The sequence below is a fragment of the Diadema antillarum genome, unplaced genomic scaffold (genome assembly GCF_040938485.1).
Source record: "Diadema antillarum isolate AM-2024a unplaced genomic scaffold, OU_Dant_1.0 seq00000030_RagTag, whole genome shotgun sequence".
Lineage (NCBI taxonomy): Eukaryota > Metazoa > Echinodermata > Echinoidea > Diadematoida > Diadematidae > Diadema > Diadema antillarum.
Window position 1 is genome coordinate 1180664 of NW_027271146.1, and position 13809 is coordinate 1194472.

Genomic DNA, 13809 nt, shown 5'->3' on the forward strand with positions numbered 1-13809 from the left:
ATACTAGGCGTTTTCACATCAACCCGATGTTTCGAAATAGCGCGCTATTTTCTGACTTGGGAAGTTAAAAAATATCTCGAGCTTGGATTTTTATCGGGCTGATGTGAAAACGCCTAATGAGGACAGAGTTTCAGAATTTATGATAATTGGGATGAAGAATAAGAATATTTTTAACATTTAGAGCAAATTGCAATGAACAAGGATGATTACATGACAGAGTCACCATAAGAATGCATGAGTTGGGGCTCAAGTAAGCAGAACAAAAGAAGAAGGCATGCATAGATTATACACAGGTGAACTCGCAAGCAAGCGGTATTGTAATGGAATTACACTGCTACATTTCTGAAATATGTGAACCTCCTATGTCATCATCCTTGTTCAGTGTGATTTGTTGAAGTTTTTTATCAAAGAATTGTTTCTCTGCTCAAGAACCACAATAAATTCCGCAAATCTATACATGGAGTTGTCAATTTATGTACTACATGATGTGAAATTATGAAAATCGTGTGGAATGCCCCTTTAATTAAAGGAGACCTCCAGATGATTTTTAGACTTTTACACTCGAATATTGGTTATACTGGGTACAGAGTTTCAGAATGTATAGTGATTGGGATGAGGAATAAAAAGTTTTAAAAATTCATGTCAAATCACAATGAACAAGGATGATGACAGAGCATCACATAAGGAGAAAGCATGCATAAATTAGGCAAGGTGTATTGTGATGAATTACATTGCTTCATTACTGCTAATATCTTTATGTTAGCCTCTTGATGTGTCGTCATCCTTGTTCAGTTTATGATTTTTTCTTCTTCAGAGTATTGTACTTATCTGTTCAAGGACCACAATAAATTCTACTAATCGATGGCACTATCGATTTATGTACTACCTGATGTGAATTTATTATACATAATTGTCCAGACCCTCCATTTAAGCTGAAGAGCAGCACTAGCCATGGATATGACAACCATTTCGCCGCTTCCACTGCTGCTTGCTGCCTCGTGAACACTTACTTGCAGACAAAAAAAAGTTCGATAAGCAAAATGTCTCTTGTAAGACAACATGTATGACGACAACACCCACTCTGACAGTCACAATACAGTTGTTTCAGTTCAGTCGTCTCACCGCTAATCTCTTTTAGCCCAGCTACTAGTATATGTCCCTCAGAATATGAAGGAGGAAAAAAGCCCCACAAAAACAAAAGCAAAATAAAAACAAAATACGATACAATTATTAATTTTTGTATGACGTTAGAGGTTACTTGAGCTCCCTTGAATGAGCATATCAAAACCTTAATTTACATTCATGTTTTCCTAAAGATATTCACACATATTTCATATACATTATGTAAGTTAAACAAAACCAGAACACAGGAAGGCGGTCCCCCTCCCCCCGTATGACTAGCACACAAACACAAACACAAACACACACACACACACACACACACACACACACACACACACACACACACACACATATATAAATAAAAACACAGTGACACGGTTACCAGTGCAGAAACGAAGATGGAACTTCTTTTTCTATTTGAAGAAAAAAAAGAAGACAGAAATATAGTGATTTCAAGTATCAACACTTTTTTAAACCTAATAAATAGGCCTACAATGAAGAGGTACACTGTCTTGACCCCCCCCCATACCAACCCCACGATATTCTTCTGACTTTACATGCTGTATGTTTGTACAAAATATAAAAGAAAACACTATTACTGTGGGAACATTACACCATACTTGACCATGAACACAAATTACTATCAGGCTATTCACATATCATTTCCTTTCACGCAATATGATTATAATTACAATGTGTGTGTGTGTGTGTGTGTGTGTGTGTGTGTTTGTTTGTTTTTATAAGAGCATTATGGAATTCCAGTGAATCACTAAACGTCTTATATTAGGCACTATTAAATTTTTGCGGTATCATGATTTTTTTTTTGAAACGAAAGAAAACAAAACTTTGTCATTAGCCGGGTTCACACGTACAAAATAGCGGGATGACGATCGCGATGCAAATCTCGAGATTTGTATCCCGCTAATTGATGTACGTGTGAACCCGGCTATTGGTACTTGTGAATTTTCAAAGGATTATTTGGCCTTCTGTTACACAAAGAAACACCTAGGGGGCGTTTCATCATCGAGTTCGTCGGAGTTTTCACCGACAAATTTGCTATCAGCCAATCAGACGCAAGGATTTACACTGACAACTGTTAAAAGCTAATGAAATCCTTGCGTCTGATTGGCTGATAGCAAATTTGTCGGTGAAAACTCCGACGAACTCGTTGATGAAACGCCCCCCTGACCATACACTTTTACAAAAAGATACATCGGGAATGGTACATTGAAATCTAAGATTTGCTACATTTTTATTTGTTTACTCAATGTCGCAAAAAGACTGTAGAAATCGATAAAATCAATGATAATCCTGTGGAATGGTATTTGGGTCAGGAAAACATCAACGACCCGACAGTTGTGACCTATTAAACACACACACACACACACACACACACACACACACACACACACTTTTTTGTTTTCACAATGAAAACAACAAAAAAGCAGTTGTATTCTTCTTTCTTGTGCTGCTGAATCATTTTTCCAACATACAGTACAATATAATTGTTTTTTTTCCAAATCATACCATGTTTATATAAGAGAAATGACATGAAATTCTGCACACACACACTCACACACACATACACACACACAGCGAGAGAGAAATGTATTAAAAAAAACTATAGAGTTCAAGCAGGGAGATGCAGGGGAGAAATATAGGATACTTCCGATCTTACAGGTTATTGACACAACACGGAATAGCAGAGGATGTTAAGACAAGGCACGCTAGAACATTACTTTTTCATAAATTAAGGAATCGCATCCGATTTGTGCATCAAGTTTCCTATCCAACTTCCTTGCAAGTTTACCTCCCGGCTATCTCACGTCCGGTTTGTTTCAGCTAGATCAATTTCCTCGAGAAAGATCCTGTATTTCACTTCTCAAGGTATTCTGGTTTGGACCACTGACCTTACCCTACGTGTGTGCAATGAACAGTTCAGACGTTGTATGTCTAATCGTCAAGTTACACGTGGTTCATTCATCACCATTTTCCCCGATTTTATTGTTTTTACATAATGTGAAATACCGTAGACGGCGGTGTGATGGAATGATTGCAAATTGCTGGCTAATTACTTGATATTAAGATCACGGAAACTTCATTTATACGCATGAACTCTCCTTTCTATGCCTTTAATTCCTTTCTGTTTTTAAAAGATGCATTTCTAGAATGCTGAGTTGCTTGCAAACACCTGAGCAGTGTAATACTGAGTATAAATCGATGTATAGAGGCCAGGAAAACACGAGCTTGCTGCGTTGGATCTCGATGACATCGCCGGTGATTGAAACAAACGCAGGAAATAGCAGTTTTTACGTTCTGCGAATGCATACCATGAAAACAAACATTGATATGGTAGGGCCTACTAAGAATTGGTAGGACATACATGGTTAATTTTGAATATTGCAAACGCATGATGTATACGAAGTAGCATAAGACTTTAACATACAGTTAAACCTATAGCTCAGTATTATGATGTAGATTTTGACAAAACAAAATAAACAAACAATCATAAAGAAAAAAAAAGTGTCGGAAGAGTGTTGCTTATTGGGTCATCATAATATGACCTTTTTGGGGGTCATGCTGCCGGAAGTTCAACGTCAATGGAATGTGGATTTCTCACACCATATTGCCTTTGGTTTTACACCGAAATATCGACATCACATTCTGTACCAAATAATCGATTTTGTTTTCTTTCCCCCTAGAAACAGCTGTGGTGATGATATTCGATAAAAATGGGCGGGTACTGTCAATACATCTTCTGTGGGAATTTTCCGTTTGCCTTTTCACACGCAGAACACACGAGTTCACACACTTGACCTGGCCAATGTTTACACATTGGTGGCGCTATTTGGAAGACGTAAGCGTTGCTTGCGACACTGCATTCGACAAACCTTGGGTCAATATTGAAGGTCACCCATTACTTAGTGTCCGTCACAATATGGAACGATTTTGTTTACTTTCATTTGATTCCATTTCTGTAGGTTCGTGAGCAGGACCTTACCTATGGACACTGACCTTGTCATACATGACTGAACAAAAACATTCAAAACTTTAGATTAAAACGAAACTCCAATTACACACTAAGCGTTTAGAACTATCGACATTGACCACTGGGTGGATTTTTAAAAAAAATCTTAAATGAAATAACTTCATATTGTTGGGACAAGCTAATTCTCATATAAAATCATGAAGTAATTAGTCAGTTCTTCAGAACAAAACGATACAGGTGAAGACTTCTGTTCATTTTGATACAGCTCTACACATACTGCACACACAAACGCTGGGGAAAGCTTTTCAAACACTGTGAACTGGAAGGACTGGGGTAAAACCGTTATTTCCGATGTGTGAGGAAAGGGTAGCGTATGGCGGTGTGCCACCAACATTGTTTAATTTCAAATCGACGCAATGCCAATATTTTGGTAAGTGTCCAAATACTGTGTAGCCTCCCGTTTTACTCATAAGTGTCGTGTGCAAAAGCGTCCCCAGCCCCCGACGCGACTGGCCAGGGAAAACGGAAATCAATCGCAATCAAATAATAATCTAATCATAATAAAACATCCTCTCACCCTCTTGTCTTACACCCATTTACGTCATAATGTCTAGTCTTTGTTTGCATTCCGGATTAGGTCACCAGTATTATCTTTCACCTCTCTAGCCCCTTCCCGTGGGAACGCACATTCGGTCATATCTTTATCTTTGTATGCAATATCATTATCAATTCCTGGCTGTCTCTTTCTCTCTCTATTTCTAAATGATACAATCACACCTCTATGTCTACATCTGCTTCTCACTATAGGTGGCGCTAGAGCACAACTTCTCACTATCGTATTTTTTTTTTCTCCATGTTCTTCACCTTTGGCTTCTCATTATCATAATTTAACATTTTATTCCCTTCCCTGTCACAACTATAATCATGATTATAGTTGCCATTTTATCTAATTCTCATAACTGAATACCTTTCAATAATTATACAAATGTATAAAATTATATTCTTTAGCTCTGACTGACGTCAGATGAAGGGAGCAATGATAATGCCATATATAACTATCTATATTTGTCGACGAACACAGAATGCAGTGGTATTGGCGGGCATGTGTTGAGGAAAGATGGTGATGATGATGATGTGGACATTCTCTGGAAAGATTGAGCCACGAAAGCGAGGGTGACCCAAGATGATGTATGAGAAATTGGTGGAGGAGGAGCTTGGGAAGGTTTGCTGGAGGGAGGAGGGCGCCCCCAAGTGGGCGAGATGGCGAGAAGGTGTGAGAGCGTTTTGCTGGTACAGTGAGGTAAATCCAGCCACCCCCGTTATCGGGACCGCCCTGGATCATAACTGGATGATGGTGATGATGATGATGATGATGATGATGATGATGATGATGATGATGATGATGATGATGATGATGATGATGATGATGGTGGTGGTGGTGATGATGATAATGATGAAGATGATGGTGATGATGATGATGATGACGATAATGGATAAATCAAACTCTTCTTCAATGTAAATAAAAGTGTTTTCCCCTTTTACTGACGGAACGGTACTGTATAAATGTACCAACACAACGGAACACACAAAGACTTCGTAAGATAGAGTAACCTGGGCCCAATGTGTCTAAATCTATAACACAATCCACACAGATCAATTCAAACCTATTCCTATCAACTGAATCCAAGCCAGCAAAGTCAGTTCCGACATTGCAACTTCAACATACAGTGTACCACCGTCTGCTAGATATCTTACAACCACATGGATAATCAAAATCTATATGACCTACTAAACTATCCTCTAAAGGAGTGAATACTGGTGTGTACATCTGTACACTGTATAGCTTCTCCATATACAAGATCTTGATTGAGAAAGAAGAAAATTCTTGAATAAAAGTGGATTCTACCCCTTCTGAAATGTAAGGGTGTAACATACACTAGACTCAACATTATTTGATAACAAACATAAACTTTTATTGCAAAATGTAATTTGTGAATAACATTCACCATACACAAACAAATGAGATTCGATGTCATTGCACAGATGAACAGAAGAGACTACACAATCAAAACATTAGACATGCATCATTATAGCACTGATGAGCACGGCTATCATTGAAAATGATTACAGTATACATTGTATTTGACAATTTTAATGTGTTGACACACTGAAGGGACAGTTCTGCTGCCGTGGAATATACTGAAGCACATTGGAGTACAATATTTTGATAATGCTAAAATGTGAAAATATTAAAATATTTGTATTGACATCAGTAGCAACTTATGCACATGATTGCATGACTGTGCAAGTACTTGGAGGATTCTTATAATCACAAATTAGATATCTACTCATCAGACAAAGTCTGTGACAATACTCTTTATTTTTAAGTGTCTGGAAGTTTTAGGGAACAATTCAAGTTACTAACACTTTCTCATCAAAAAAAAGAAAATAAATAAATAAATAAATAAAACTGAATTCTGCACACCAGCCATCTCTTGGCACAGTGCCTTTGGATATATCATTCCTAAGTCTTATATATACATGTACTGCAGCATGAACTCAAGATGCCTGATTACTCTGTCAAACTACACTTGTAGTCATTAAAGAACTTCAATGACTTGAAGAAAAGCATCACCACCATTAGACTCTTAGTCCTCACAGAAAGTTCCTGTTAATAACTTTACTTCGGATAGGACATAAAATGGAGGTCCCGTGTATGAGAGAGTAACAACTCATGCACGTAAAAGATCCCGCATCATTCATTCATCGCAAAGAGCAGGGTGTCTAACCCGGTGAAGTGGTCCCATCTCACATCCAACTGGACCCCATGGAAGACCAGCTTAACGTACAGCTGAATATGGGCTATCCAGCCATCTTCTCAGATGGAAATGAACAAACAAACAAACAAACAACTTGAAAGCATTCTAGGAGGTTAAAATGTTATACATTCCTGTATTTCAAAGAAAAAACTTTGTATGTATTTTTGTTTAGAAAACTATTTCAGTAAGTAAATTTCCCTAGAAAAAAGAAAAATTTACACTCATGCAAGCAATAGGAAGAGAAAGCAAAGCAGGGTAACCTGGAAAAACAAAAAGATAAGCAGAAATACAGTTGAAAGTTCTGCAATTCACATCGGCACTCCTCAGTACCATTTTACTGTTCAGTTCAGGTTAAGTCATGAGTACATGTTTCATGTGATGCCCTTTGAAAGAAAAGGACTTGCCAGGCACTATCTACTAGTCACCTGTTTAAACACACTGGCAAATACAGAACCTGTTTACTCTGGTAGAAGGGGGGGGGGGGGGGATACAACCTAGAGTGACCGTGCCGTAGCTGGCATAAGAGGACACTAACTATCGGAGGATACTAGTAGACAATTCTGCAACCAATAATGTAAAAAAAAAAAAAAAAAAAAAAAAAGATCATGTAATGTGTAGTTCAAAAACAGAAAAACTGACAGTTGATTTCAAGGCAGAGATATAAAATTTGGCATTAAGTGAGAAAAATATGGCCTAACAATGATTCAAGATTCTGTCAGAGACTCTAACTATAAAATGAATAAAAATATATTCTCAATACTTTAAGGTAAGGCATATTGACTTTTACTGCAAAATAAACATTAAATAGAACATACTTCATCATCATTCTTGACTACTGTATTTGGTAGGTTGACAAATTGCAAAATAGATGTACTATGTAGGCCTACATACATTTTAATTTCTTCATTTGCAGCTTGCACTGATACAAATTGTTCAAATTTGGGCAAAAATTAGGATTGTTTTCTCTCTGTATGCTTTGCTGACTCAATCATAAATTTTGGTTATTTTAGACACACTCTTATACTGCAAACTCAACATTTACTACTCTGGAATATCCATAGATCTTGTCAAGCATAGTTAAACAACATATATCTCTGAAACACATAAAAATATGAATTTGAACATCACAGAATTTGAGTCTATTCCTCTCAAAGGTCATTCTTCTCCAAAAGTCATGGAAGAATATTTCTCCACTCAAAAAGAGAATATAGCATTTGCATAATCCTTCCCAGCCCATCATTTCATCCCCTTCTAATATTATGAAGCACTACACTCCATCTTCATACACATCAGGGTTTGTCATCTAAGACTATGGCATGTTGCCATAGTAACTTGTTGCCATAGTAACTAGTGCAAAGGAGCACCAGAGATGAATTTCTTCCTCCAGTTTCCCTACATCAAATATGGCTTGATGGAAACAAAAAATAGTGAGTTGTATATCCACATTCAATACTGTATTATTTTACTCATTTCAGTTTATTGTAAAACAAGAAACAGTTGTGGTATGAAACTTCTGCGAATTGGAGCTGATGGCCTTTTTTTTTTGCAGCATGAAACTTTTATGATTAGGCACTGGCATTTAATGCACCGTGTATACAAAAACTTTAGCATGCATTTTATTTATGCAAATCTTGGCTCCTTGAGAAATTCGCAAAAGTTTCATGCATGCTAACATTTCTGGTTTTAGAGTTCTATGCTTACATCAGATTTGGAAATTTTTTATTTGAAGATCATCAGTGATCATTTGACAACTTAACTAGGAACCAAATATTCTTGAGACAAAGTACTGGAAGCCTACTAACAGCCTTTCTGAGTGTCTATAACATGGTACACTGCAACCAATCCATCCATGAATGTTACCTCTCGGATACATAGTTTTGTGGAAAACACAATGGCCTCCATGAGAGGAAACAGCACTTTATGAAAATATGGAACTATGAATACTTGTGTTAAAATGATGATGAATGAACACAGCATTCTTATTGTTACCACACAAAGCAGTTACAAAACTAGTCAGAACTGAATACAACAGTATTACATTCCTTGATATATAGGCTTATTTTGGTTTATAACAAACTTTGGCAAAAGAAGCTGTATAACCAAATAATACAGCACAAATCTCTTGTGTAATGTTTGCTGCAGTAAAGTAAAAACCGCTTGAATAAAGGTTAGACATTATGATGGTGTGAACATTTCATGAGAGCCTCAAATGATGTCCAAGTTAATATAATGCAGCATTACCGTATGATTGCACTATTTAGCATCATATTCTTTACATAATGGTACATCTAAAACATAACACAGGGCTCGACATTAGCAGTGGCCTGGTGCCCAAGGCCTGATGCCCCAGGCCACTAAAATTGATGTCAGGCCATCAGATATTCAAAAGGCTATCTTTTGGTGGCCTGATTGATATATTTCCCTTTATTTGGGGCCACTACATTTCTCCTTTGGGCCATCAAAGTTTCAGATTTAAAGATTTTAATGGCCTGAACCCGTCACCAGAGAATTAGTGTTGAGCCCTGCATAATATATGATTATGAGAAGACATGCATTCAGCAATTCCTTTATTCAAGGAATTCACCAAAGACAATCAACCCTTCACACATTACCTACCAGTCAATAATCACATGAATGATAGAATCACAATCATCAGTTCAATTGGTCAATGACTGTCAGTGGATTGTTGAGGGGGCCGGTCTGTACGATAACCACCAACCCCACCGCAGGGGGGTGTGGTCAAAGATGAACCAGGGAAGATGCCATCTGTAGTCTTAGTCTCAGCCCTCACTGGACGCTGCGACCTCGTAATGTTTGGTTGGCGGCACCGTGCCCTTGACCGTCGTGCGATGAAGGACCCTCAGGCCAACCTGCTCCACAGGAAGCTGTGTCTCGGGCGTGGCCTCATGGCCCACTGCCAGGTTGTCTGAAATGATAAAGTCTCCAACCTCCCACTGGCCAAAGACAAGGATAAAGTGGTACAAAACAAACATGAATGGCCTGTGAAGAGACGAATCTACTGTCTCTGTGTCTGATGTAAATGGTAGAAGTCCCAGTGGGGATGACAAGTCAATCTCGAGCAAGGTAAATCAATCTGGATCAACAGCTAACTGAAAAGAAAAGAAAAATCATTAACTCCTTCTAAAGGAAAAAAAGGCACCATGGCAACAAGCAACATTACGGAGCACTGGCTTGGGCGCAGTTTCCACCTGCCATTGGTTAACTGGTTGCCTCTGAAATACTGAAATATACCACAGATTCCTGGCAGGGCTCATTCAGCTTCTGTGGGTAATGGGTTAATTAGGAAATGAATGCAAAAAATTCTTTTCTTGTTAATGCCTGGCCTGTCTTTTGTGAATTAAATCTGGCTTGACATTATTTGTGACAATGAGGAGTCAGTTCATTCAACATCTATGGAAGTCTATGTATCAGCCATGGTCCCATCCATATCAGCCTGTGTATTGGATGTCTGCATTTTCAATTTGAACAAATTATCATTCATAGCCATTAACCACATCATCAGCAGCAGTGGATGTAAAATTGCTCATGTGGCTGGAGGTAGAAAGTTACCATCTGATTCTAAATAAATTCATGTCCTGGACAAATGATCATACCAATTTACATTTGACATTATGACTCCTATAGTTTTGCTTATCTTAATCACATACTTTTATGTCCTACAGGGATGATATTGAGGTGTTTTTAAGAAGTCGGAAGTCAAAATTTTCAGGTGATGTTGATACATGAAAATAGCAAAATGTGTACAGACTTGAGGGGAAAAAAAAAACTGAAATCAGATTTATATATACACAATATCATGCCTGGTTCTAAGAATATTGATGGCTACAATTTGATGTCGGGGGGATCTATTTTTGGTGAAACCTGAAGCTATCATGCTTGCATAACAAATTATCCCAGACACCCTTTTTTGCTGTTTGGGGATTTCTGCCCGTTTTCGTTTGTTTGTTTTTTGTTTTTTCATCAGTAGCGAAAGAACCTCACACTGTGGACTAAACAGCATTCTTTGCTGTCTTGAGTCAACTCAGATACTTAAGGGTGGGTAATATAACTCACCTTGTGTGAGTACTGTATGGCTTTGTTATCTTTCACAAACTCATGATGTATCTCCTCCAGAATCCTTGCCGTCTCCTCGTAATCGGTGAATCTCTCACGCTCCGTCCCATGGTCCCAGATGAAAGCTTCCGTCATTCCAAGATGGAAACACATCGTCTGAATTATCAAAAAAATTCCACATTCAGCAGCATGCTAGACATTCAGATTGTCAGAATACTGTACCCTGAATGGCAGCAATGTTCTTACGCCATTCATATTACATGCTATTCTCTTACAAATTACTTTTTTGCACTACCAATAAGGCACTCATAGATTTTGCAAATTGTAGTATCACAAAAATGAAGATACTATTTCACAAAAAGATATACATAAATTTCAGAATGCTAATATGAGCTATCACTGACCTGCTTTTCAAGTATATTTACCTATTTATTCATTCATTCACTCATCTATTCGGTATTCTTTAACCAGGGTAGCCCCATCAGTGGTTTATACACTGTTATTCTTGGGGGCCCTGCAACAGAATAACACAATACATCAGCTGATGCAACACACACAAAATAACAAATCAAGGACATCCCATTATACATCACAATATCAAAACAATATCAATGCTGTATATAGAATCTTTGAAGATGAGGGCTACTACTCTCAAAAGGCTTCAGAGGGATGAACATTTGACATCACTCACCTTCAGGAGTGTCTTGGGATGAGAGTAGACCAGCGGATGGACCAGGCCTCCCCGGCGGTCACTGACCATGTAGAGCCTCTCCCATCTGGCCAGTTGGTCACTCGGGAGTCCCATCAATATTTCATGGAGTGGAGCAAAGACTGTTAATTTGAGCAGGCAAATGCATGCAATGCACATTTAGTCTTGCAGAAATTGATGATGTATCTTTGCAGGAGCTTGTATCATCTTGATCTATGGCAATGTGAGCAGCAATAAAAGTAAACCTTACTGGGTCTCTCCTTCATAGGTACTTAAAATAAAGATGACATTATAATTTAGAAATATGAAATTGTGTTACTCCATAACCTTGCTCACTTCTGTGTTCAGATGATGATGATGATGAAATAAATGATAATGATGATGATAATAAAAATAATAATAATGATAATAATAATAATAATAATAATAATAATAATAATAATAATAATAATAATAATAATAATAATAATAATAATAATAATAATAATAATAATAATAATAATAACAATAATAATAATACACAGTCAATTTTTCCAGATTTCCTTGTTTTTGAAGTTATTCTACCTGGTCGATTGACATACTTATTATCCTTGCTCTGTTATTGACTACATCTTCTTGTAGCTATGGCAACTCATCCATGTCTCTCTCATAAAACAGCTGTTCATGCTAATGTTAAAGCCTACATCAGCTGGTTACCTCAATAACTGACCTGTGTCACCCTTAAGTGGGACGGCATGCATGTAGTAGAGTGAGTAGCCAAAGGGGGCAGGCTGGAAGCTACCGTCTATGTGCCATCCAGTCCGTCCCACTCCTCTGCAACCCTCACTCTCAACATTGGACACTCGGAAGACATCTGGGTGGGGGGACCGAGGGTGCTTGTAAAAAGTTGACTCGAGCTCCCCAAACCAACGACTGATCTCAACATGCCTCTCACCAGATATTGGACTTTGCTTCTTGAAGATCAACAACCTGCACTTATTGAACAAAGGGAAAATAAAACATGCTGGCCTGAATACTTAAAGGTGGTTTGAAGTGAAAAACAAAGGTTTATGAGCAAAAGAAGCATAACTTGTCCCTGCATGCAATCATTATTGGAGAACTCATTCAGTTTCAAGACTCAAGTTGTTATCATCCTTTTGCTGTGTGAAATGTGCTAAAATTAACATTGTCAAAGTTGATCATGCATCAATGCATGTGAAATGAAGCATAGTTTCTTGTTCTTCTATTTTTCCCCTTGTTTGCACCCATTCTTAAAACAAAATAGTCTGCACTTTGTTTATTTTGAAATTGATGATTGAAATAAATGCATACTCCTGAACATATGCCAAAAAATTCAGTCAATCCATACAAACTAAATTTGAACACCCTCTGCAGACAATTCATGATATGTGTCAGCAAAGTCCATAACAAATATGCTCAAGGCCCACTTTTATCTTTCAAAACATTCTTCCTTGAAGATAAAAATTATGAAAGTGGCCTTATGTAGCCATCTATTTACAAGCAGGCATAGATCAGAAAGAAGGACTTTAGTCTTCCACCTCCCTGCTTAGTGCCTACATATTGTGAAGCCCTGCAACTATAAAACCTATGAATTTGTGGACAGTTGCACAGTCAATAAAGAGCATGTCAGGTTTGAAGTACATACTATATTAATTGAACAGGTACATGAGTGAAAGGGGGGGGGGGGTGCAGTGGGGCAAGAATTCAAACCTGTGCTCTGTGACATCTGACTTGACCTTTTCAATGACCTCTTGAGGAACAGACTTGCTGAGGTCAATGCCAGTCACCTCTGCGCCCAGACGACGAGGTATCAACTGGTACGGCGCTCGTATCATCCTTGCTGTAGATACCTAGTCACTCAATACTGTATTCAGCAAGCGGATTTCTCTGCATAGATAATGTTAAACATGCTAATAACATCACAATAGACAATAATGCACTTGTCAATGTAATGACTCACCCCACTACCCCCGGACATGGGTGCGTCATTTCCTCGTTTGGTCCGTCAAATTTGTGACCCAGGTGTGCATCATTTTACCAGCTATGTCTGTCAAATTTTTGACCGAGAGGTGCGTCAAAATCCCATCATTGTCGTC

At 37.9% G+C, this 13809-nt stretch overlaps 1 protein-coding gene across 1 annotated transcript; it reads right to left on the bottom strand.

Moving 5' to 3' along the window:
- Positions 1–9604: 9604 nt before the first annotated feature.
- LOC139725285 (alpha-ketoglutarate-dependent taurine dioxygenase-like) lies at positions 9605–13593 on the bottom strand. The gene is made up of 5 exons (XM_071636373.1): positions 13424–13593; positions 12423–12682; positions 11696–11835; positions 11005–11160; positions 9605–9884 (listed from the first exon to the last, which is right to left on the bottom strand). The coding sequence occupies exons 1-5, from the start codon at positions 13546–13548 to the stop codon at positions 9711–9713; spliced, it is 855 nt and encodes a 284-aa protein (XP_071492474.1). The 5' UTR covers positions 13549–13593; the 3' UTR covers positions 9605–9710.
- Between the last annotated feature and the right edge of the window lie 216 nt (positions 13594–13809).